The sequence below is a fragment of the Harmonia axyridis genome, chromosome 2 (genome assembly GCF_914767665.1).
Source record: "Harmonia axyridis chromosome 2, icHarAxyr1.1, whole genome shotgun sequence".
Lineage (NCBI taxonomy): Eukaryota > Metazoa > Arthropoda > Insecta > Coleoptera > Coccinellidae > Harmonia > Harmonia axyridis.
In genome coordinates this window covers 14,280,496-14,307,774 of record NC_059502.1, presented here as the reverse complement: position 1 = coordinate 14,307,774, position 27,279 = coordinate 14,280,496, and the positions used below count along the sequence as shown (strand labels likewise).

Genomic DNA, 27,279 nt, shown 5'->3' with positions numbered 1-27,279 from the left:
ACTTGTTCTTGAAAACACCTATAGTAAGTACACCAGTATGCTAGTATGTATATCAAATGATTCATTATAAAATTGATAAATGAATGGGAGTCATTCTGAATTTAGGCATCAGTCCATTATACGTGATTGTTATGCAGTATCGAAAACTGTATGCAATAAGTTAGTGCCAATTTTGTTCAGCTGCACTTTCTCTAATCATGAGTGAGAAATCCTTGAATATGCAAGGAAAATCTGTAACAAGGTGAGTTGACAACCTAAAATAGGTATACTTTTCCGAAAATTTTTAGAAATCGAACTCGAAATAAAAATTGAATTGGGGTTCTATTAATATGAAATGAAATTATTGGAACTCAACCTTGGAATCTACACGTGTTGATATTTTCAGTTGTATTTGTTTTCATTTTCTATTCGTGAGGTTCAGCTATCAATCTTAAAAGGACGTTTGATTTGACGATTTATTTTGATGATTCCATCTCGCACCAATATTTATTTGTCTGAAATAATTTTTTTACTTTAATTCAGGATAAGAGAATGCCGATTTCTATACGGAATTTCATGTCAAGAAACTTACATTTTCTAAGAATAGCTCCAAAATATATATAAAATTTTCCGGTAGAATGATGTGGATTATATACAGGGTGGCCATTTGAAAACGAAACAGACGAGATTACAGACGAAATAAAGTTTTTCGATAGAAATGCTCGGACAGGTCGATTTCTGTTTCGAGGGGGACAACTCAAGATGTAGGTTACGGACGCATAGCGCTTCAACCCTTGCTGCTACAACCCCCACCCCCAATTTTTGAATAGGGAAGATGGGGTGAGTGATACCTCAATTTGAAGGTATTTTTATACTGATTTCAGCACAGTAATTGTTTTTTCATTTTATGCATTAGTTCTCGAAATATTCATGCGTTAGTTAGTTAGGAAGGAAGCCACAGTCATGGTTGTTTTGAAGCTCAAAATGTCGATTTTTCACAAAACACTACAAGTGCCATGAAAACACCACTTCATTTTCAAATACTTAGTTAAGAATATTTCGAGAACTAATGCATAAAATGAAAAAACAATTACTGTGCTGAAATCAGTATAAAAATACCTTTCAAATGAGGTATCACTCACCCCATCTTCCCTATTCAAAATTTGGGGGTGAAGGTTGTAGTAGCAAGGGTTGAAGCGCTATGCGTAACCTACATCTTAAGTTGTCCCCCTCGAAACAGAAATCGACCTGTCCGAGCATTTCTATCGAAAAACTTTATTTCGTCTGTAATCTCGTCTGTTTCGTTTTCAAATGGCCACCCTGTATAATATTTTCTTTTATCCTATACTTAACAGTTCTAACTGCATCATTAATTCTTTGAATTGCGAAGCGAATAAACCTGAGCATAAAGCTAAAAAGGTTAAAGGGAGAATAAAACATTCTTCAATATCAAATTGCATTCGTTATCAAAACGCATTTTTATCATAATAAATCCATAAAAAATGTTCCATACATTCTTGGTAATGTCGAAGGGATCAATAAAGAATTATTATTATTATTATGAAATCACCAATTTTCAAAACATTCCAGGTAACCCTATTTTTTCGCACCCAATGACTGAACTGAAAAGCATTAATAAAAATAAATCCTACATTTTTTTTTTCAATTTTCTACTCTATGATAATTTTTTGACATTCATTGTCATATCGCGCAATGTGTATGGTGTTTTTTAATGCGGGAAATATTTTAGGGAAAAATTAAAATTTTAATGAATCGATAATGTTTTGATTTTAAGAGATAATATTAATTGGAAGAGTTCGATAAAAACGAGCGCTAAAAAATGGCTGAACCTCCAAAAGGTGAAATAGATGAAAGGTGAGGATTTTATCCTATTCTAGAATTTTGTTTTTGGCTTAGGTATTCATTTTCGGTTAAGCTTAAATACATGAAATTTTTTTGCTATATTTGTATTGAAATTACTATTATTTGTTGGTTATTTTTTCCACATGAAAAATTTGCGTCGATATTTTTGCTCTAATGAATAATTTGAAAGAAATGATTTTTCAGGACAGGTCTGAAGAAAAAGCCACCAAGCGGGTAAGTTCTTTAGATAAAAGCTGAACTGGCTTTTGAAAGTTTTTTTCAGGTACTGTTTGAGTATAATGAACCATTTGAAATGTTGTGTAGGATCGGGAATATTTGCTCTAGGATTTGCTTTCAAAAATGCTGGGATGATATTGGGACCTCCAATTTTGGTTGTATTAGGACTTGTAGCTTTGCACTGCCAACATATGTTGGTGAGTATAAAGTTCATTTATTTCAGCAATGGCTTGAAGTCAGCGATCAAAAGACTGGCGGTGCCAGATTGTCAAAACATGGCTTAATATCTACGAATTAAATGCATATGCACAATCAGAATAAGTACGTCAGCAACATAGCGAAGAGTTGAAAACACAAAATTTAGGGATTGCCGGTTTTGTATGAGTTTTTAAGGTTGATACAGTTGACATGTTGGATTTACCATTTCTGACGTCAATAAGATACACTTTCATCTAACATATAATACTAAAAATGCCTACTCAAATACCAGCGGCCTTACGATGAGAACTGTCGATTGAATTGAACGACCGAACCTGACGAGCTGAGATCTGACGATGGAAAAATTCAATGGCAATCGTAAATTTCATTACCCATCGTTCATTGCAGATCTCCATACTTTTTGTCTTTGGAAAGTAGTGATTTTAACGTTAATAGGGTCAAAAATCAAGCCTGTCGATTAGATCGTATGGTTATCCTTCGATCCATACTGAAAGACTAAAGATTGTTCGTGAGAAGTGCACAGAAATCCAACAATCTGCAACCAAAAAAACAAATAGGAAAAGTATTTAATCATAATCACCAGAATTTAATCTTGGAGATATTTATACGCGAAAAAGTTTAGGAAGAAAGTTGATTGATTTTTTTTTAGTTACAATGCGGGCAAGAAGTGGAAAAACATATCGGCAGAAGACCGGACCTGGCAGAAACTGGCGAGGGAGTTTTCAAGTACGGACCTGAGAAAGTGAGGAATATGCAGAAGTGTATGAAAGTTTTCAGTAACGTCCTACTGATTGTAACTCAAACTGGTGTACTATGTATCTATACCGTGTTCTTTGCAGACAGCATGATGAGGGTTTGTATTTTTATCAGTAGATGTTCATTAAAGAGAATTATCTGAGAAAATCATTAAATTTCATGACATTCTATATTCAAAATTCACTGTATTGACGGAATTATAAGTTCATGAAAATTTCAGGTATTCAAAAAAATATCGATTTGTATGTATCTTTGAATTTTACCTGCAAAATACTATGCCAATCAGCGTAATACCATAAAGATAAAGCAACTGGCCAGAGCGAATAAAGTTACTTTACCATGGGTACCAGGGCATTGTGGTATTGAAGGAAATGAAAAAGCCAATGAACTTGCAAAAAGGGCATCAAGGTTAACACCTAGTCCTGATTCCTTCTGTGGTCTTGGAAAAGACCAATATATAGATCAATGGGAGTGGGACAATAGAAAAACACTCTGGAGAAACACTCTGGGTCTTGCTCAAGTAAAGGAATTTCTAGTGCCTTCACCGACCTATACCAGGAAGCTCCTGAAGCTACCACGAGCTGATTTTCAGGTTGTGGTGGCAGGACACTGTCAGTGCAAATACCTTTTGTACCGCATGGTTAAGTAGCAGATGAGATCTGCAGGCTCTGTGGAAAGGAAGTAGAAACAGCCGAACACATAGTGTACGAATGTCCGGGGCTGACTGGCCTAAGAACCACTCACAGGGGAAAGTCAGTTTTGGATACTCACGAAGTAATCCATAGCGGAGCATGTCAGTGGTTCCTGCTGTATACACCTTCCACCTACAAAGAGGAGCAGGGTACTTCGGTTCGGTTTGTATCCCTATTGTGTGATTCTTATGAGAATTGCGCAGCGTGCGGTGCTATCACTTGAGCTAGCAAAGAGTCACCACAATACCTACACCGTTTTATTGGTTGAAGCTGAAATTTCTATGGAACAAATATGCCCCAACTCAAATATTCAAACCATTTTCAATCAGAATTGGTATCACTGGTATTTTGATTTTCGCCAACATCCAACAATTAGAAAAGCAAAAATTGAAATATCGAAAATTTCACTTTTGCGCATGAGCAAGGTACCATACATCCGAAAGAGCTGACGTTTTCTGTATTAATAACAAGAGTGATTAAATAGGATTGCTGCGTCATATAATAAAATCAAATGAATTTAGGTTTTCCACATTAAATAGCATTTTCATTATATTATTTCTCGAATTCAATTTAATAAAATTGATTTAAATTGTGTTACTTCTTATCGACTGCACGTGACTGCAAAATTATTTACCTTTCTAAAAAAACCATGATTTTTTTCAGGTGGCTGAACATTGGGGCTATACCGATCTGAGCATTCAGATGTGGGTTCTTATAGCCTTCCCACCTATTGTTATTTCATCAAGTTTATTGGGAAACTTGATGTTAGTCGGATTTCTATCACTCTTCGCTAATATACTGGTACTGCTGGGAATCATAATAACTATATATTTAACATCTACGAATCTGCCAGAAGAATATACTTTCGAATGGATTGGTAATATGCTACAACTACCCATGTTCATTAGTATAGGAATATTATCCTTCACCGCCATACAAGTTGTAAGTAAGCCAATTTTCAACTCCATACAAATTGATTGGAGGAATAGTCCTTAAAAAATATAAAAATTAGGTTACTCAAAGGCAGGGTCGGCGTTACGGGTGAAACAGTGAAGCAACTGTTTCAGGCGCCTCTATTTGAGGAGCGGCAATTCGGCCCAATTTGCTGGCCGTATATTTCATCCTTTATTCTTAAAAACAACATAAGTTTGTTCCGCTCCTCTGCGTTTGTCAACATTCTCTACAATAAAAATCTCCAAACCGCCATCACTAAGCCGCCTGTATGTGTAAATAACACATGGCAGTCCAACCAATATAAACAGAATTCCCTACTAACCTCATTGAAAGAGGGATAAAATCATTTTGTATCCCACAAAGACGAAAAACAACACTACCTATGAGGTAGGTCATGTTGTTCTTGATGCTTTTTCAGCAATTTTCCTTCTCAAAGAAACCATAATTTCAACTTAGATAAAAAAGAAACAAGGGCAAAAGAATCATATGTTTGAAATGATTGGAATTAAAGTCGTATTCTCAAAAATCCTTTGGTAGTCCATTCGCTTGGTTGAAAGGAAGTATTTTTTGAATGAAACAATTCTTGTCCAATGATGGGAATGTATTTTACCGTATTTTCATTTCCCATATTTGTCTTTAATTTTATCGGGTTTTAGCTACGAAATAAACATGTCATTTTAATGAATGCCTGAAATTGTCAAAATACGAACCTAAACTAATAATTTCTTCCGTTTGAGAGTTATTGTTTTTACGACCGGTCGGACAAAATTTAATTTTGCTACGGATTTATCATCCAGGAGTCGAACTTTAAAATAAGGATGAGGACTCAGAAGTTTCTCCTTGCTCCTCTTTGAGAAGATTTTACCATGTTGAAGTTGAGAAATTTGTCTCTTAACATAAAACTCGCCTTCGAAATGCACCTAAACACAAATACTTTCATGAGAAAAAATCTGAAGAAATCGGGTTTGAATCTACAAAACATATAAGCATAATGTAATCGTTTTAGGTATGAGTTTCTAACATTTATTCTCAGCAACTTGCCTTTAAATTCTATCCACTCTCAGAAAAGAAGAAACGTGAGACTTATATGGTTCCAACTTTTTACGAATCTCTATTAGTTGTTTTACCTACTTTTGAAACGAATAGTTAATTTTATTTTTAATTATAATAGCATAATATATGATGGCTTGTTACGGCACTGGACTAGTTAGTCGAAGGTTGCGGGTTCGAGTCCTGCTTGAGAAGGTACTTTTTCCGGAATTAAAAATTGTATTTGAGCCAAACATGAAACCAGTTTTTTCTTATTATTTCAATTTCACTTCAATGGATAAATTGATTTCTAAACATTTTTTGAGAATTCATCCATAACCATTTTTTCAGGTGTTGCCTATTTACATCGAAATCGATGATCCAGCGAAAGTATCTTCTTTCTTTGGAGTACTCAATATGGCGCTATTAATTGAAATGGTTCTCACTATACTGATTGGAGTTCTTTCGTACCTCAAATACGGAAAGGACTGCCGTGGAAGTGTAACTCTCAACTTCGAGAACGGAATGTATGTATGATTTTATTTTTTATTCAGTTGTAAAGAACATGAATTGAAGTCATGGATGCAAACTAAGCACCAGAAAACTCCGAAAATGATCCTTGTTAAATGGAATCAATTCCTTATTCATTTTGAGAAAAAATCTTTAAGAACACACAGCTAGAACTAGTTTTGACGATATGAGTTTTTGAAAAAAGCAATATATGTACCGGGTTTTCACCATAATTTGACCCCCCCTTCAACTTGGTTACTAAAAGAGGTATCAAAAAATGTTATCCACAAAAGTTTCACGAAATCGACTAGTGTTTTCAAAAATGATTTCACAAAACGAAAAATATACAGAGTGGGCAACATATTGATTGCAACTTCATTTTTTCAAATGGAACACCCTGTATATTTTTATATATTTGACTAGCTCTTTTTCCCCTGATTTCGAATATATAACATATGTTTGGTCTATCTCTCTTATTCTGAGTACCACAGAGTTTCAAATTTTTTTTTTGAGTTATCTCGTTGGCAAAGATATATGTTTCATACACAGAAAGAGGAAAATTTGAAATATTTTCACTTTATGTGAAGAACAATAAAAATAAGAAAGCTACAAGGGGAGAATATATGGAGTTGCATCCAAATCATCCAATTCCAATTTATAGTGGAAAACGTATATCATATCGTTGCCAAAGATATAACTCAAAAAAAAGCATTTTGAGTTATCGCAGCCTACCACTTGAAAACTGATTACTGAGCATGCCAGGTGGTTCTTGAAAATTTGAAACTCTGTGGTACTCAGAATAGGAGGGATTGACCAAACATATGTTATATATTCGAAATCAGGGAAAAAAGAGCTAGTCAAATATAGAAAAATATACAGGATGTTCCATTTGAAAAAACGAAGTTGCTATCAATATGTTTCCCACCCTGTATATATTTCATTTTTTCCATTTCTTCCAAATAAGTACATTGTATACATTTGGTGCGAAATTTTCTTCGTGAAATGCAATAAACGCACTGTTACAATTCGGGAATATAAATCAGAGATTTTTTTTCAGAGCAGCTCAAATTGTGGTTATATGCGTTGGAATATCAGTTATGCTATCTTACACATTGAATATTTACGTCGTCATTGAAGCCCTGTTCCCAATCATGGCGGAGAAGTGGGGTCCTTTTCGTTTTCCAAGGCTTGGGATCTTTCTCTTCAGATTAGGGTGCATTATCTTCACATGTGAGTTTTTCTACTGGAAATTTCCTATTTATCAATTGAGTACCTACTGTCAACACTAGGGATGTAACGGATGTACATTTACCATTTTAATGTAAGTCGAAATCAGATTTTTCAATTGCAATTTTTCGGAATCGGAATAGAAATTGTGATTGAAATCGGAACCGAAATCGGAGGAAAATGGGAATGACTTTTAAGTTAAAAAATAATATGAACACAAACTTTATTTTGTCTCTTTAATTTCACTAAAATGTAATTTAGATTTGTTATTCGAAATAATGTGGAATTTTGAAGAAAAAACACATAATTCCCTTATTTAGTCTATGCGCTCACGAGATTAGAATAGTATATTCTAAAACAAGTTGCAGAATGGGCTCCTATTCCAACACGAATGCGAAATTCGAAAACGAGCGAGTTTTTGAACGCATGAGTGTTGGAATTGCCTTCTGCAACGAGTATTAGACGATATTTTCTCTATTTCAGTCAAGTTTTATGAAATATTGTCGAAACTCAATGAAAAATTCGGATTATATATCCTAGTCACTTTTGTATTGTATATCTTGGCAGTTGGTGTGACTGTTACGAAAATTGACATATTACGGAATTTGAACATGAATCGTACGTTTTGAATTTCGAAATAATTTACAATTACGCATTAGATTCGTTAATTATATCTGACGAAGTCGATTTAACACCTCCAGAATTGAGAGAAATTGCGGATAATGTTGAAAATCATTTCACTATATCCAAATTATATTATATTGACAATTATTGAAGTTTGTTGGAATTCGATAGGATTGGAAGTCAGTATAGACAACCACAAAACAAAAAATATAACTGAAAACGATGTAGCGAGTTCGTTACAGCACTGTTTAGAACTGTAATGAACTCATTACGATACTGAAATAGAGAAAAATATATGCCGTGCGACGCGTGCATATCAAGCTCAAGTATTATCAAGTAGATTGATATCAAGTCAAGTAATGAATCATATATAATAAATATCTAAAATCAAGTCAAGCCAAGCTCAAGCATGTTATTTTTCACGAGCTTGATTTTCAAGTCAAGTAGTAGATGGTTAAAACGTTAAAACTAAGCATGGGGCAAGGTCTCCTATTCTTTCCTGCTTTGTAAGTCGATCTAAATCGCTCTGACTTATTGAGTAATTCAGTATCTTAACCTCCGATTTGAAAGTGTTGGAACTGAGATCAGAGTCGGAAGTGTAATTTCAATCAGAAATTTCGACTTATCGGAATCGGAATAGAAGCTCCGTAACATCCCTAGTGAGTGCCATAGAGAGCTTTTATAAAGGGTGTTTTTTTTCGAGGTATATAACTTTAAGTTGGCATTACTGTTCAAGATGGTGACCGATTCAACAGCTGTCAAGTGATTTATTCTCAGTTTGGTTTGGCAATTCATCATGAATAGACTCTCGCAAATAGTACAATTTTATTTCGAAAATAATGGTTTTGTGCGGAATACGTATCGCGCACTACGTCCATTAGCGATGAAGCGCACTTCTGGTAGAAAAGCTATGTCAACAAACGAAACTGCCGCATTTGGAGTGAAGCTAATCCTCAAGTGTATGTCGAAACACCGTTACATCCAGACAAACTGACTGGTGCGCTTTATGGGTGGAATCATTGGTCCGTACTTCTTCAAAAACGATGATCAGAACGTTACAGTCAATGGTGATCGGTATAGAGCCATGATTACTAACTTTTCATTCCTGAATTGAACAACCATGATGTCCAGGAGCTGTGGTTCCAACAAGACGGCGCAACATGTCACACAACTCGTGCCACAATCGATTTATTGAAAGACATGTTTGGTGACCGCCTAATTTCACGTTTTGGACCTGTGAATTGGCCTCCAAGATCTTGTGATTTAACACCGCTAGATTACTTTCTGTGGGGCTATGTAAAGTCATTGGTGTATGCGGATAAGCCACAAACCCTTGACCATTTGGAAGACAACATTCGCCGTGTTATTGCCGATATACGTCTACAAATGTTGGAAAAAGTCATCGAAAATTGGACGTCCAGATTGGACTACATCCGAGCCAGCCGTGGCGATCATATGCCAGAAATCGTATTTAAAATGTAATGCCACTAGATTATCTTGCGGATAAATAAAATTCATGTCAATCGAATAATCCATCGTTGTTTTATTGCAATTTAAAGTTCTATAGCTCTAAAAAACACCCTTTATGTCCAGCATTCGATCACCTATTGTAGGCGTAATAATCTAATTTCCCAATCTGTTGTACTTTATGAATCTCCCTAATTCTTTTCCAGTTATTCTATCATGGACCCTCCCAATGTTAGGGCAAATAGTAGCTCTGGCCGGAGCCCTTGGTAATACCTCACTAAGTATAATTTTCCCCGCGTTTTTCCACGTTGTACTAATGTGGGAAAAGTCTTCAGTTTGTATTAAAATCAAAGATTTCCTGATTTTATTCCTAGGAATATTCAGTCTTATAGCAGGATTAGTAGCAGCAATATTGGATATCATCAAAGAAATAGATAAGGTTTATAATCCTCAACAATCAACAACAATACCATCGACAGCAACAACTTAGTATTAAATCTACTGTATACTTTATAAATAAACAATTATTAATTTGCTGAATCAATGTTTTTTGTAGGAACCTTAGACTTGCCTTGGCCTAGCAATAAATGTTATCTTAGATAGACTTGGAAGAAATAATTGGTGATTGATTCTTCGTTTATTTCAGCCGAAATATAATTCATCATTGTAATATATTTAGGTTGTAATTACAGAAAGGGGTAATATGCGCATGCATATAACTTTCGCAGACTAGTTCATTTATAATTTCCTTTCTGCTCGATACACCACACAAACTACCTGTAAATCCTATTTTGCCTTTTGCCTTTTTATGAATTAATCTAGCAAACCATTTTTTTGTATGCAATCTTCTATTATATTTAAATTATTTTGCTATTAGGTTTTGCTCGCCTATACCTTTATATAATCAGTTTATCTTTGTTTTTTAAAAGTTACTCTATATTAGGATTTTGTTTTCAAGGGAAATAAGACAGTCTAATTTCCCTTAAAAAACAAAACCCTATATCAGTTAAATATTTATTTTCATCATATATTTGTTCCGTTGTAAACTTATTTCAAGGCTCATAGTATATTTGAAATCTTTATTTAGTGCTATTTGTTTATTGTTCTCTCGATTCATAGTTATTCTTATTGGTATATATGTTCACACACGTTATATGGTTTCATGAAAATAGTATAAATTTTTTATTTAATTAGGGGTGAAATTGGCATTTTTTGTGCGTAACAGTATTTCCATCGAACCTCAGGAATACCATAGTCATATATCATAGATTTAAGAAAATTTGTAAAAACACGACTTTTAAATATGAGCAACTTCAGTTCTGTGATTACTAGTTTTATGGCTGTCAAATTGAAAAAAATTGAAATTATTAGAACCTCAGAGTAATAAACATAGATAGGGGAGCATATGTCATTTTCAGAAAGCAAATTTTGTTCCCAACATGAACTTTCAAATTTGACATGAAGCGCGCGGAAATGAAAACATGTCAGTGATGCAATATTTCACTCAATTTGCGAGTTCTCCACAAAGAACGCACGTCCTATGTCCCATAGTGAATCAACGTTTCATATTAACTCAAAATATATTGAAATAAACTTAAATATATCAGAAAGTCAGGAAACAAACTTCAAGCCTGCCATACGTCGTGAAACAACCGATGACACTAGGAGAGCAACAGTTGCCAAACCTTGGATATCAGCAGGTAGATACAGAAAATAATATTCCATATTAATAAATATTTAAATATTTCAATTTGCATATTTAATCGGGAATCGCTGAAATAAATATATTTCATTCAAAAGATATACATTCATAATGATATAGTAAAATTGTGGATTTGAAAATATATCACAATCCGACAATGTAATCTAACCATGTTGGGGACATGTGAAATTACGTATACCTCTTCTATCAATGTTTATTACTCTATGATTAGAACCATTCAAAACATGCAAAGCGTCCCTTTTATTCTGAAAATAGGCTATTCACTAGTTTTGTGAATTGGCCACCAAACTGAAAGTTATCATCAGTGTCCTTAGTATTCCAAGACGAAATTAATCCTTAGATTAATATCAAACATCTGAAAAAGCGGAATGAAGGCTAAGGCTATACCAATAAAATGTTATAGTTATTCACGTAGGATAAAATGAACTGCAAAAATATCTTGGGGTCAAATTCTCTGTCTCTGAGCTTGTACACGGAAAAAAATGTATTCTCAAATCAAGAAATAGGATATTCTTGAAATATTAAACTTGATCCAAGTATATATTGAATCGGAAAAAGTAAAGTAAGAAATTTGGTATACTTGGAATGAATAAATAGAATACCGAATACATATACTTCATAGAAATATATAATACTCCATACAAGTAAATGATGTATTCAAAATGAAGGAATAAATTTATTGATTCAAGAATACTGCTACATTTTGTTTGAACATACGATATTGCGACTTCGAAGATATCATTTACTCATTATGAAAATTGAAATATACTCATTCCAAATTATATTTTTGAAGAATTGGTTTACACATTATAATTATTGCGAGTGATACATTTTAGTTGTAATTAGAATATGCCCAAGTCACAAAGATGAATTGGAGACCTATTTGCTCATTTTTCATGTTCGAGACTAATCAATAATAAATGAAAATATGAAATTTTGTGGACAAAATTTCGTCATAGTGAGACATATTTCATTTTAATATTTAAATATTAGGATTTGAGTGAGAAGGGGAGTGAATAATTCATCTGAAATCCACCCTGTGATTGAATTAGCAGATAATATGAATTTTATTTTTCTTTTTATGTTAATTGTAGCTAACCAACTCAATAAAGGCCATACTAGATAATTTGTTAATATACCGTTTCACAATACATCTAGTTTCTGACGCTAAAAATTGTCATAGCGGTACCATATTGAAGTAAGTTATGTGATATTTTGAGATGTGTTAATAATACATAAAAATATAAGTGAAATTGATTTTGGTGAGCAATCATGAACCTAAAAAATGATAAGAAAAACACATATTTTCTTTTGAAATAACTTTTGTTTCAACATTCAAAAATGGATGAGGTATACTAGCAATTAAACACCTGGGATTGCCCCAGATAGCAAGGTTCTCGTGACCGACACAACATGGGAATAATCGTTAACAGTTTACGTTATATGTGTGATATAGAATAAGCCAAGAATTATTTAATGGATATAAATGTATTTTACAAAATATAATTCCTTTGAGAGGTGTCTAATGACCCAAGTACTTGATGAGTGAAATATTTAAATAAAAAAAAACTAAAATATTTTGATCACGGATATCGATTTGAATAAGATGAGTGACAAAATTTGTTTTGATTTTTGAAAAATTCGAATGATCCAGTTCAGAATAAACCATTCATAATCTGAATTATATTTGCATGTACTAGATCTGAGTATATTATACCGAAATATACTAAAACGCGAGTTCTTTTCCCTGCATCTTCGTCAACATGATTCGACTCGTTTGATATGCCGCGCCAATGAAAACTTTCCTATCCACCTGTTTTCAGTATTTATCGAAATACAAGTATATAAATGCTTTCATCCACTAGATTCAAGAATATTATTCGAAGATATACTAAAATGCGCCCTCTGTGCAGTTTGCATTAGAAAATATCTCTTTCGATCCCCTTCAGTCTCATTTAGGTGATAGGACTGATCGGTCTACGGAAATTTTGATTGTGTTATAAGTGTTAGATACTGAATACATACTGCAAAAAGCAAAATTTAATTAGGAATTAGGGAAACATGGAGTGTCTGAGTGGAAAATTTCGAGGTAAGTTTTTATTGAGAAATAATTTCAACTCATTTATTTTTTTTTCATTAATTCGGATTTCATTTTCCTTTTCATGATGCTCTTGGTGTTTTTTACTATTGTAATTCAGCTTGATATCTTTGTATTATTTCTTTGAGGACTAGGTATTTTTGAATTGATATTTTCAACAAAATTCTTACTGTTATAAAGATTTTCTAGAGATTTCTAATTATTTTCGAAATATTATTGCACTTTTTGAATACAACTTCCTGTTCATAATTGATGAATGTTAATTGAATTTGATTCTTTTGCAGAATATGGAAATTGTTCATGAACAATTGGGAGTTACGTTATCATTTGCTGATGAAAATGCAAATCAATAGATATCTATCGATATGAGTGAGATACAATTTTGGAATAATTCTTCAGGACCAGGTAGTATTTTTCATTCGAAAAAGTCCACGATAAAATTTATTAATCACAAATTTCTTCTTTCTTTGCAGATCTCAAATGATATTGGACAAATCATTCCAAGAACAGAAAAATAGAACAACACAGAGGAATCAAACCGCCAAGCCCAACTTGTTTTTGGTATCAGGGGAAAATCTATTATAGCCGAAAAGTTTCCAAATTGTTGTATAGATGTAGATGAACTTTTAAGAATGTATCTCGAATTCTCTCCACCTAAATAATTCATTCTTCAGGAGATAACTATGTTCCTTCAATCCTTTGTATAGTACAATGTTTTATCCTGTATTTGTATAAATGTAATACAATTTTTTTCCAATGTAGATATTATTTATTTGTTGGTTTTTATTTATTTTATGGTGATTTGAGAAATAAATTCGTTTTTTATATATGCTGTATTTTATTTATTAATCAGATTAAGAAATCTAATGGATTGGATAGATAATTGCATTTATTAATAATAATAATAATAATAATAAATTTATTCACCACCAAATGGATTACATATTTCATATAAGTTCATTATCTCAATTGCATTTATTCTTTCGAATAATTTCAAAGAATTGATTTGAAATTAATATTCATTCCAAGTAAGTTTACTGTTTCTTCGGAACAACCATAAAATTAATTTTGAATTTACCATATTACATACTTATTCTAACACTAACTTAATTTTGGTTTGAGTATATCAATTCTTTCATTCGAGTATATGATTCACTACCTTCAAACGAAGAAATGATTGAAATTGAGGAATTCAATATCTTGTCTTGAAAATATTTTATATTCAAACGAAATTTATCAACCACTCATTTCAAGTATAGTCATTTACTCACAGCAAATATAAGAATTTTCTTTGGACCAATAATACCGACTTTATTAAATTCAAGAATATCATATACTTATTTGGAATACTTGGTATATTTAAATTTGGAGAATAAAGTATACTTGACCCAAATTTATTATAGTCTTGCTTATATATGAATCTATCATATACTTCAACCAAATATTATTCACTCAATTTGAGAATAGATTTTTTTGCGTGTATGCAACTTCTAATAGGTAAGTAGGTAATAAGAAACTAAACTCTTATGGGAATAAATTATATTTCCTTCTGACTTTTAAAAAAAATCCATCTGAGTAAATAGCTAATAATAAAATTCACAGTTCTAGGTACAAATTTCAATATATAAAACAATCTACAAGTCATAACAATGTCAAATATCAACTATATTTTTACTCTAGTCAAAGACTAGGAACAATCAAAACTTCCAATAAATTTCTCTTAATCTGATTCACATGCCACGAATTTATCACTTTTAAATCACAGCTTCCAGAACCCACTAAATTATATAAATGAATTGATACATCAAAATTTGTTTTAATAATCACACTAAATTCACATATTATCACAATGAGGGCTGATCTCCTCACATCAACATAGTCAACTTATTATTGTCATTATTCAATGAATCAGTTTCGAAAACATAAAGTCACACGGATTTATCTCTTCCGTAACTCATTCATAGATGTCGCAATGTCGATAACATCACAATCGGCCATATCAAGTCGACTGTTATATTCGCTATCTCTTCTTCTTCCAAAGTAACATGCACTGTTGAAGCTCGAGATTTTTCTATTCTTGTCTAATTCGTGTCACTGGGTTGTTGTTCCATTTTGGAATGCATTGATGATGGAATGAACACTCTCGTATGTACCTGTACAGGCTCCAATAAGTCCGCAAATCATTACAAACAAGTCAGTGAAAATTTGTATAAAAGTTAGTTCTCCACGGCTGTACGATATGACAAGATGCAGGATTGGTGGAAACAGGAGGGCTAATGCTGTACTGCTCACTGCTCCAACCAGGGAGATGAAGAGTGGAAGATATGGAATTGCCTCAGCTAGAATAACTTGAAGAAAAAAGGCTAATTAGTACAAATATACTAACACGACAAAAAAGTTACATTAAGTACCAACAGTAAACATTTCACCGATAGAAGACAATAGTCCTCGCAATAGTCTAGACTAGAGGACAGATTTTGAAATTTCCTCCTGAAATGTAGGAATCTGCTTATGACGTAAAGGTTAAGTGAACTATAACCTTTCATTGTGAATTTATGTCTAAGCCGAACGAAGAAAGAAAATAAAATACATCCATTGATGCTGGTTCACTTTAGTTAAAACACGAGTAAACTGCGAACAACAATTGAATAATGCAAAACATGAATGGAAACACCAAGGTAGGGTTCTATAATAGACAAAGAAAAAAAATAAAAATATCAAAATGATGACATCATTTGTGCCAAAAGCTTCCCTATCAGATATATATTTTTGATATAGACTTTTCTGTCTAGAAATACAATTCCAACTAACAAAATATTAAAAACAACCAAAAGAGAAATATATTATCCAAAACTGTTCAATTGTGTAAACAGCTAAAAAATTGAAAAATTGTATTGCAGAAATATATATAAAAAAGATATATCAGATAGTGAAGGTTTTGGCACGATGAAATCTGAGGTATAAATTCTGAGATATAGAAATTTCCCAAAAAAATGTTTGTTCAGTATTTCAATGATACGATTCTCACTCAATTTTGTCTGTACAATGTATAGAGATGATACTTACACGTGATGGAAACCAGAAATAATCTGAAAAGCATTTCAGCCATCACAGGGTGTTTGAAATCAAATTTGTTATCGAACCAGGGCCATATGACCTCAACAGGAACATAAAACTGAAGTGCATATGTCAGAAGGATACCAACTGAAATCATCAGCTTCACTGATTGGGCTAAACTGAAAAGAGATAGTTTTGTGTTATATTCATATTATAAATGATGATTTATAGTGCTTATTTAACAATAAATGAGGACATTGCTCATAGTTAAATCTATATTTTATCATTTGTGTTTTATCTATTAAAACAAAAGTTTCGATGAGTAGAATCGGTTAATTATTTTTCCTTGTGAAAACTGAGCTTGCAGCGAGTATCTTTTCAGGAATAAATGTCCTAACCTACTGAACAGAAATGAAATAAGAAGAGTCTAAAAATGATATACAGTGTATTTTTCTACATTTCTTTTGCATTTGTGTTCAGTAGGTTAAGTCATTTATTCCTAGGATATCGAACTCAGATTTGAACAACGATTTTATTTCAATCTTCTTATAGTAAAATGATTCTTACGAAATTAGAGTCATTATTTTACAAATTACCAAGTTTCCAATTGGTAGATGCAGTATTTTCGAGATATTAAAAAATATTTTTTTTGAATTGTTACAAGAAAATGAAGTGTCAGACCTCAAACGTACCCTGAAAACTTTAAGTGTCTAGGTAGTTTTTTTTTTTGACAGTTATTGTGTGTGAAGATAGACTGCACTACAGAATACTAACATTAGTAACATCAGGCCTACTGGACGCAAAAGTGAGCGAAAAATATAAAACGAATTAACACAAAACAATCAATTATTATTTTCGATACTTACACCTCATCTCGCGGCAAATTGAGAGTCACACTTCCTTCAATCTGTTCTCCAAATTTCAAATAAGATATGAATCCCATGATACTGTAGAGGATGATCACACTTCCCATTCCTACATTGAGTACGCCACAAGGTCTAGAGAAATTTTTTGGATTTTTCATTTCATTTTGCAAGGGCAGGACCTGAAAGAAGACCACCATAATGAAATAAAAGAGAAATCATTCAATCACAAAGAACAGTTTCATTATTCTTTATATCAAATTATTCAACGCCACTGGAATAACTGATTCAACACATTGAGCCGTATTGACGAAAAGAAGAAAAACCTTTAATTGCGAAAATTGAAACAAATCCTTCTAACGAGCGTTCTTTAAAATTCGTGGTCAAGAGTGGTGTGGAGAAATTAGAGTTGATTTTCTGTGACTACAAGTAGCGCTTAGCTTGTACCATTTTACTGACATTTGTTTACATACTTCGAATCTGGCCCTGGAAACTATATATGGTACAAGCTAAGCGCTACTCACACGCACAGAAAATCAACTCTAATTTCTTCACAGCACTCTTGACACGAATTTTAATGAACGTTCGTTATCTGCATTGATAAAAATAAAAACTTTTTACTTCATGTGAATGTAAAAGGTAATCCATATAAATTAAAGAATTTGGTCAAGAATGAAGTAAATTGTTATTAATACATAGGCGTACAACTTTGCTTTCACAATTTTCCCGAATTTCGAGGCTTTATTGTAAAAACTGGTTATACATTTATGATTCGAAGTATTGTCCATCGCTGGCCACCACTTTCTCCCATCTTTCGGGCAGCGTACGAATCCCGCCTTGAAAAAACTGGTCATCTTTTGAAGCGATCCACGAATCGATCCAATTTTTAACTTTCTCATAAGACGGTCAGCCAGGCCGTGTGCCATTGATCGAAACAACTGATAGTCCGAGGGAGCAACGTCTGGAGAATACGGCGGGTGGGGTAGGAATTCCCATTTCCACATTTCTAAGTATGTCTTAACCACTTTCGCAACATGGGGTCGAGCATTGTCATGCTGTAAAATCACTTCATCATGTCTCTCTTTGTATTGCGGCTTTTTGTCTTTCAATGCTTGGCTCAAAGCATTAATTGAGTTCGATAACGATCGCCTGTGATTGTTTCAGTCGGTTAAAATAACTCACAGTATACTACACCGAGCTGGTCCCACCAAATACTGAGCATGACCTTGGAACAGTGAATATTCGGTTTGCCGTCGACGTGGAAACATGGCCGGGATATCCCCATGATTTTCTGCGCTTGGAATTATCGTAATGAAACCATTTTTCAACTCCAATCACAATGCGATGCAGAAATCCCTTCCGTCTCTGCTTTGCTAGCAGCTGTTCACAAGCAAACAAACTACGTTCAACATCTATCGGCTTCAACTCGTACGACACCTAATTTTCTTGTTTATGAATCATTCCCTTGTGCTTCAGGCGTTTTGAAATGGCTTGTTGCATCACTCCCAAGGATCCTGCCATTTTTTGTTGCGTTTGACACGAGTCTTAATGAAGTATTGCCTCCAATTCTGCATCTGCAGACACAAATCGACTAATATTTCGATGGTTATCTATTGCAAAACGGCGGAAGCAAAGTTCTACACCTAATGAAAGCTACCATTTACTTTCAGTTTGAAGCAAATCCTTCAACAATGATGCATCTGGTCAGTAGCGGCAGATTATTTGTTAAAAGGATTTGTTGTAGTTTGTACTTTGTAGTGAACGTGAGAGGGATTAAGTTTTACAAAGAGTTTAAAACTCCACATGCTAGAGACTTTAGACTGTTATTTAACTTTGAAGAAAATAATGTACAATGGTAATTAAACAACGTTTTAGGTCAATTCGTTGAGTTCCAAGGGGCCCAAAGGGGTGCTCTCTATTCTATCAAAATAGAAACGGAGAGGAACTATAGGGTTATCTTGAAGTATGGTGTTGCTAACCATGAGTACCTACTGTCGTTAATAAAATTATTGAGAAGGCTGATCACTGAACAAAATTCCCCAGAACCGCTGATCAAATTGTGCAGGCTAAGGAATTATGGCAAAGTAAGTTTCCAACATCAATTGGAATGATTGAATGTACTCTCATATTATGTGTTTTGAAACTAGAAATCCACGGAGACGAATACATAAACCGGAAAAACCAGCCTACCTTTTATGTTCATGCCTAGATCCCTTCCAAGGGCGTAGAAATGCAGGGGTACTGCGGGTAATTTCTCGTCACAAAATTTCAATATCTAGTTATCAAAGAAATGAACGCATCGAAAAATTGTCTGGGCTGTGTTGCACAGTTTATTCTGTTTCACTCAAATTGCAATTCATTTGGGAAGAAATCAGTTTTGAATTGACATTATCTACAGGGTGTTCGTAAATTGGAGGTACAAATGAAAATGACAGATTTCTCGGATGATTTCAAGAAAAAAGTCCTATATCATGAGTCCGCAAACGCTTTGTTTTTGAGATACAGGTGTTAAAGTTCAAAAGATATTTAACTTGAATTGGCATTGATATTCCATTTTAAAGTTTTCATGTGATATCCTAATTTTTAGTGCAAATCTACAGGGTGAATTTTTTCTGAAAGGGTGCCCGCTCCTTTCCTCCAGAATTATTTTTTGTGAACCACTAGTAGTTTAGAAAACTTCAAAAAGAAACACTGGTTCAGTACTAAACTTTTTGGTTTGTTGTAGTTTTGTCGTATTTGCAATCGATTTCGAGAAAAAAATTCAAACAGCTCTCCATAGTTATTCTCAGGAAAATCCAAATCAATATAAAGATCCAGTTAGGTAGCTGTGATAAATAAATTAATTACAAGTTTTGGTACTTATTTACCAACTCTGTAGCGAACGTTAATGAACATTCGATAAACCGGTTAAGCATCACAAAAAAGTAGGACTACAAGAAGCACCCTGTATCTCGAAAACAAAGCGTTTGCGGGCACATGTTTATGGACTTTTTTATTTTTAAAATTATCCAAAGAATCTCTCATTTTCCTTCGTAACGCCAATTTAGGAACACCCAGTATAAGATAAGAACAATCGAATTCGTAATAAAAAAATATTTCGTGTAATTTGGTTCAAACTTTGTTATCAAACCCCTTTTTCTCACATTATAGATATTAGTAAAAATATCGTCAAAAAATTTTTTTTTCGATTACCCCCCAAAACACAAAAAAGATCTACGCCCATGATCCCTTCACGATGCCAGAATTTTGAAGAATTCTCAAGTTATGCATACAAATTTCAATTCTTTCAAATTGGTTATGTTTTCGAAAAATTTTTTGTTGCAGTATTTTTTCTCAATATGCTATAAAGATATAACTCACCAGTCCTATGCCTTCAAAAGCAAACAGTGCGGTACCAAAAAACAGTGGCATATGGTTGAATGGAGCCACATAATCTCTTTCTTCCACTGATGGAAGATCCTGTACTATGTAATAAACAGTAATCACCAATCCTATCAACATGACCAAATTCGCAAACATAGAAAACGGTGCTAAGTATTTCAGATTACGAACTAAAGCTGTTAGGAGTATTGGAAGGAATATAATTGCCATATTATAATGGACGTCCAAATCGAAGTCGTAGTTTTGCAAAACCTGAAAATTCATCACTCATATCAAAAATTATGATTTGATACTGAAAAACTATGAATGGCTATTTTCGTGTCGATATGATTTCACATAGGTAATGTTACGTTAATATGGTTCTCTCATTGAATAACTTATTCGTGTAATAATTATTATAACATCAATTTAAAACAGGGTGTTTCCAAATTAGATGGGAACCATATTTAGTGATAACCAAAAATCAACAGTTTACGAGATATTTGAGTTCTTGTGATTTTTAAAAGATTTCTCACCTTACTTTATTTTTCGTCAATTTTTTCTACCTTGACCAAATTTGATTATAATTTTGGATTATTTTCGTGGCTAGCGAGAAGTCCGGATCTAACACCGTTAGAATAGACGAAGTAGCGAAAAGATTGACAGTATATTTCAGGCAGAAAGAGACAACTGAAGAAATAAGAAAAAGTGCACGTGCTTGTATAAGAAATGGCGGAGGTCATTTCAAATATAATTTATGAATACATTTTCTACTGAAATTTTGTTTTTAATTGTCAAAAAAATATTTAATTCACTACTTTCCTTTTTCTGCTTCTTTCCCCTTTCAAATTAAAATCTGCTAAAAAAAACTAGTGCCTGCATTCTAACGAAAACATTTTTAGGAAACCAAGAAGGAATTTGGCAAGTTTTTAACATAATTTTGTCATACATGAATTGTGGAATTCTGAAGTTGCAGGCAAATTTACATCAGATATTTACTATTCTTTTCTTCATATACCAACTTTTGAATTAATACAAATCCTTATTCAACATCCTATACAGCATGGTTTTGCTTTTTTCATACATATCATATCCTTTTCTGATGAAAATAATCAAAAATTGAAATCAAACTTGTTTAATGTAGAAAAAATTGACGAAAAACGAAGTAATGTGAGAAATTTTTTTAAAAACACAAGAAATCAAATATCTCGAAAACTGTTGATTTTCGGTCGTCAATAAGTACGGCTCAATCGACAGCAAATGAATGTCTACTAACACCTCCTTCAAGTTTCACGTCCTATTTGGAAACACCTTGTATACAGTTAAGATGTTTTTTTTTTTGCATTAAAACAACGCCCAATATGAACAAAAATGTGTGAGAGATTTTTGTCACAAATTGAACGAGGAATCCAAAAATAATTTTCAGCTTGATCTCAGTGGCGTACAATTTTTTTTCGTCGTTCCACCATTGCTCATCAGAGACAAGAAAAATATAGTGAATGTTGTTGCTATATTTATTGATACTTTTTGAGTATTTATTTCATGTCGAGAACTGGTAGGTTAACATTTCAATTTCGTGTTTTGAATTTTCATAATCAGTTGTTGCTGAATGTTCGGTAGAAGTTTTTTTGATCTTAAGAATGTTTTGATTCTCGAACCAGTTTTAAAAACGAATTAAACCAGTTCAACACTCACTATACGGAATGTCAACCTGAAATGTTTCATCTCGCTTTTAATCTCGATATTCACAAGTTATTACAAATCTTTATTTTGATCACGCTGTTGAGTTCGTTAAAAACTCCGACAAGGGTTTGTTAATTAGGCCGTTCAAAATTTTATCGAAATCAAATGTTGCATTTCCCTGTGAAATAACATTTTCAAGCTTATTGCAAAATTTCATGTTGATCGCGTAGTCAAAGCCATAGAAAATAAGGTGAATTTCGAAAATAAATACTAAATATTTCCATAGAGTAATAAACATAGACAGAGGAAGTAGGTATACGAATTTTCACATGTCCCCAACATTGTTAGATTACGTTATCGGATTGTGATATACTTTCAAATCCACAATTTTACTATATCGTTATGAATGTATATGTTAGAATATTACTTCATCCGAACTTGTTTCGAGAGAGACAACCAACCATACACTTGAAGTTTTACTTCAACGTCGTAGGTGGCGCTGCGAGTCTGCACGTGGCGCGGCCATCGAGGGCCATCGAGAGAGAAAACAAATATAGATCTTCGATGATCGAGAGCAAACGTCAGTGACATAACCTGTGTGTTTTAGTCCTCCTGACACGACTTCTGTTCAGACAGCTAAACTGGGTTGAGCCCCCTTCCCTTCTGAGTTGAACTCCCTTGCGTTCAGACAGCTGAACTGGGTTGAGCCCCATCTGGGTTGGGCTCCCTTGCGTTCAGACAGCTGAACTGGGTCGAGCTCCTTTCTGGGTTAGGGCCCCCTTTCGTTCAGCCTTCTAGAACTTGCTTAGAGAAAAAGTGAGACTTACGAGAGTGTTTTGAGAATAAACGATTAAAACCATTATCTGTGTATTAGTGAATACTCTGTATTTATGACCCAAATATCCAAAAGTATATTATATTGAATTAAATATGTATATTTATTTGAGTGATTTCCAATTGAATACACAAATTTGAATATTTGGAATCCGATATTTTTTTCCAATTGTCGAATTTTTAATAAGCAGAATATTTATTATTTTCTGTATCTACCTGCTGAAACCCAAGGTTTGGCAACTTTTGCTCTCCTAGTGTCATCGGTTGTTTCACGTCATTTGGCCCGCTTTAAATTTGTTTTCTGAATTTCTGATATATTTACGTATTTATTTCAATATATTTTGAGTTAATATGAAACGATTCACTATGGGACATGAGAAGTTCTTCGTTCTTTGTGGAGAAATTCGCTAAATAAAGTTTATTATTATATAATTGAGTGAAATATCGTATCACTGATATGCTTTCATTTCAGAGCGCTTCATGTCAAATTTGGTAGTTCATGTTGGGGACAAAATTTGCTTACTGAAAATGACATAATATGCTCCCTCTATCTATGTTTATTACTCTGAGTACAAAGCCGACGAAGTTGAGATTTTATGTGTTTATGTGATAGAAAACTTTTAAGCTTCGTGCAGAATTTTAAGCTGATCCCAAAATCAGATCCATAGCAAACTCAAAAAAAGATATTGAAAAGGAAATACTCAATATTTCCGTGACAATACATCAGTAAAAGAATTTGACTCGCATAGAAAATTCTCTAAGGGTGGAATTGACGCATGAATGATCGATCGCTCAAAAGCTACTGACTTCACGTCAGTGCTTTTCTACTTTTTCATAAAATGCAACTTTTTCTGACACGATTTAATCTGAATTATACGTGAACAAGTTATCCAAAGATATCGTAGACTCGTTTAGTGAGAACAGTTAATTAATCAAAACACATGGATCTGAATGTATTCGAGAAATATACCTTAATAACTCGTAAATCTAGTTACAAAAACTCACCTGTTTCAAATTTTTTGCTATGAACACAAAATATACACAACAAAATCCTACTTGAGTTACACATAAGAATATATTGACCACTTTTTTTATTGTTTTGGACATTCGCTGCAACCTTGGTGGCCCTTCGGCGAAAACCATTTCAACTGTTTCAGCAAAATCTGGTGGGGTTCCATCAGCTTTTAGACCCACCCTCTCAGCTGCGCTCAACTGAAAAAAAAAATGTGGTTACTAACTGGTGGACGAAAGATCTACAAAGGAATTAAAAGAAAGGTGAAACATTTATATGAGCAAAAAATTCGCACGAACTTTCAATCAATAATACTGATGATGAATCAATAAACTCTTATCTCTATTTCGATTTAACAATTCAAACTCATTGTAAAGCCTGTAAATATTGCAAATGAAACTTGAGAAGATGTCCTGTGCTGAGGACTCCATAATGAATTATTAATCTTGGACTGCCTGATTTTTGATGATTTATAATATTATTTCAGCCTCAGAAATTCATCAAAGAAATTATCATCTATTATTATTAGACAGGTGTTTTGAAACTATAACGAAGATCTATTAACGGAAACAATAAATTATTCTCAAGAAGCTCTAATAATTCAATAATTATATGGTATTTTAATCTAACACCTAGATTTATCTTCCTGAAAAGATAATACAATTGAATATGGATCAATTAAAACAATACTTGAGGTCTTTCTATTCAAACCATTCCTTCACACATTACATAACGTATTACGTAATGATTCAATGTCATGTATTCCTATTTATTGAATACAATTGTAATTGTGTTAAAGCCATTTTATACAAAAACTGTTTCAGTGTCTGGCTGTGAGGAATTATTTAATTATCAATCATCACGTTCATTTCCTGATAATGTTCTTCGTGGCAATTCGAATGATTTCCACCAACTAATCACCAACTACATTAACCTTCGTGAGTTTAAGTTAAATATAATGAATGGACTCCAAGAAGCCGTGATGTTCAATCCATACGCGCTTAACTTTAGGTATCTAATAAATTTACTTCACTTCAAAAGTTAGGGAACCCTGAATTTTTCGAACAACACACGTATATAATGTTCTAAATGTAACTAAGATTGGCGAGCTATTGAAATTATTATTATTATTATTATCGGACTCGTCGTCCGCTTCGATCATCTTTTAAAACTTTTCTTGCATGACATGCAGTTTTTGAGATATTCACTTCGTTTCAACCGCCACCTGTTTCATTCGTACCCACTCTTCCCCACATGAAAACGCATAGGCAGTTTTTGTGTTTTTTTCTTACTTTATTATGCTACTTGAAACAATAATTTCAAAAAAGCTAATTGTATATCAATTTTTCCCTAAGTTCCTTAATTTTTGAAGTGTAGTTTATTTCATAATTTCAGTAGAACTGTCCAAGGCACGTTTTTCTCATCAAATTTTTCTCTCCTGCCCTGTCTCATTGGTATTTGTAATCATTTTCTAATCTCCAGATAAATTGAGAGGTATTTCATTTTCAAACCGAATATGACGTAAACGAATAATCAGACTGTCATATTCAGGAGGAGAAGATCTTTTCAACAACATATCGCATGACCAATCTTCCCTATTCAAATTTGAGGGGGTGTAGGGTTGCCGTGGAGTAGGATGAATAATAGAGGGTGTTCTTAAATTGAAGGTACAAACTAAAATGACAGATTCCTCGGGTCATTTCAAGAAAGAAATGTCCTATAAATATTAATATTTAAAATATTATTTTTTATTATATTTCCTTCACAAGATATTCAACTTGAATTTGGCAGAGATATTTTAAAGTTTTCATCGTGTGATATGCTATTTTTTCTGGAACAGTGCCCGTATTAAAATTGAAAGATATAGCTAATCAATAATTTATCTTGCTTAATTTCGGAAATTTTTTGTTTTGACTCGGATTATTGATTAGGTACCTATCTTTTAATTTTATGACCAAGAAGATATTTATGTATGTCTCTTGATTACGTTTCTGCCTGACATACACTGTTAGATTCAGATTGATTTGCCCTGAAGATTGCCATGTGGCCATTTTTACCTCCAATTTAGGAACACCCTGTATAATCACAGATTTTATGTAAATAAATGTTCCTCTCAGGAACAAAATTGAGTCCGAGCGATTTTCCAAAATTTTGATTGACCTGTTTCCATAGAGTAATAAAAACATAAATAAAGGGAGTATACGCAATTTTTACATGTCCCCAACATGGTTAGATTACGTTGTCGGATTGTGATATATTTTCAAATCCACAATTTTACTGTATCGTTATGAATGTATATTATATTGAATGAAATATATTAGTATTCATTTGAGTGATTCCCCATTGAATATGCAAATTTTAAATTTTTGAATCCGATATGTTTCCTGCTTGTCGAATTTATAATAAGAAGAATGTTTATAATTTTCTGTATCTACCTGCTGAAATCCAAGGTTTGGCAACTTTTGCTCTCCTAGTGTCATCGGTTGTTTCACGTCGTTTGGCGCGCTTGAAGTTTGTATTCTGAATTTCCTATATATTTGGGTATTCATTTCAATATACTTCGAGTTTATATGAAATGTTGATTCACTATGGGACATAAAAAGTGTGGAGAAACTCTCGAATTGAGTGAAATATCGCATCACTCATATGTTTTCATTTCCGCGCGCTTCATGTCAAATTTGATAGTTCATGTTGGGGACAAAATTTGCTCACTGAAAATTACATATGCTCCCTCCATCTATGTTTATCACTCTAAGACTGTTTCCTATTAAAAGTGCACCGTGTGTACAGGCAAATTACATTTATATTTCATCTAAAGATAATGGCTACTACTCATTCTTTCTGAACAACTGGCAGATTATTCCAAGATAAACAGGTAATTTGTTCAAGGTATTCTCTCCAACGAGAGGAAAATATGAGTATGTGAAACGTTATAAACATTACACAAATATGAACACTAAAATCAAACGAGTAAGATATAAAACAAATATCAATAAATTATTCATATGCTACAGGTTTCAGTTTCTCATAAATATCTGAAAGGATTTTTTCTCTTGATTGAGCAACATATACCTGTAGAATATGTGCCTACC

General features: G+C 33.2%; 2 protein-coding genes and 1 long non-coding RNA gene across 7 annotated transcripts in view; 2 read left to right on the top strand and 1 right to left on the bottom strand.

The window, feature by feature from the left end:
- Window positions 1-97: 97 nt before the first annotated feature.
- Window positions 98-10,097, top strand: LOC123672257 (proton-coupled amino acid transporter 2-like). 3 transcript variants are annotated; one of them, XM_045606286.1, is made up of 8 exons: window positions 98-241; window positions 2,047-2,076; window positions 2,126-2,276; window positions 2,948-3,151; window positions 4,410-4,688; window positions 6,081-6,256; window positions 7,297-7,469; window positions 9,764-10,097. In XM_045606286.1, exons 1-8 carry the CDS (start codon window positions 198-200, stop codon window positions 10,045-10,047), a joined length of 1,341 nt encoding a protein of 446 aa, XP_045462242.1. In that variant the 5' UTR covers window positions 98-197; the 3' UTR covers window positions 10,048-10,097. The 3 variants fall into 3 exon arrangements, with proteins under 3 accessions (XP_045462242.1, XP_045462244.1, XP_045462245.1); XM_045606288.1 differs by lacking the exon at window positions 98-241 and adding an exon at window positions 1,668-1,854; XM_045606289.1 differs by lacking the exon at window positions 98-241 and adding an exon at window positions 1,779-1,854 and having other exon boundaries at window positions 2,033-2,076.
- A 3,018-nt stretch (window positions 10,098-13,115) lies between these two features.
- On the top strand, window positions 13,116-14,205 carry LOC123673070. The gene is made up of 3 exons (XR_006746418.1): window positions 13,116-13,369; window positions 13,663-13,783; window positions 13,852-14,205. It is a non-coding gene; the product is annotated as an uncharacterized LOC123673070 (long non-coding RNA).
- Window positions 14,206-14,900: 695 nt separating this feature from the next.
- The window catches only part of LOC123673105 (proton-coupled amino acid transporter 1-like), a 32,538-nt gene continuing 20,159 nt past the window's right edge, over window positions 14,901-27,279 (bottom strand). For all 3 annotated transcript variants that reach the window (XM_045607537.1, XM_045607536.1, XM_045607534.1), the window contains exons 5-9: window positions 24,181-24,387; window positions 20,659-20,931; window positions 17,302-17,480; window positions 16,445-16,614; window positions 14,901-15,726 (exon numbers count right to left, since the gene is read on the bottom strand). In XM_045607537.1, the coding sequence (XP_045463493.1) occupies window positions 15,470-15,726; window positions 16,445-16,614; window positions 17,302-17,480; window positions 20,659-20,931; window positions 24,181-24,387 (1,086 nt within the window). In that variant the 3' untranslated portion in view covers window positions 14,901-15,469. The remainder of the gene's footprint in view (window positions 15,727-16,444; window positions 16,615-17,301; window positions 17,481-20,658; window positions 20,932-24,180; window positions 24,388-27,279) is intronic.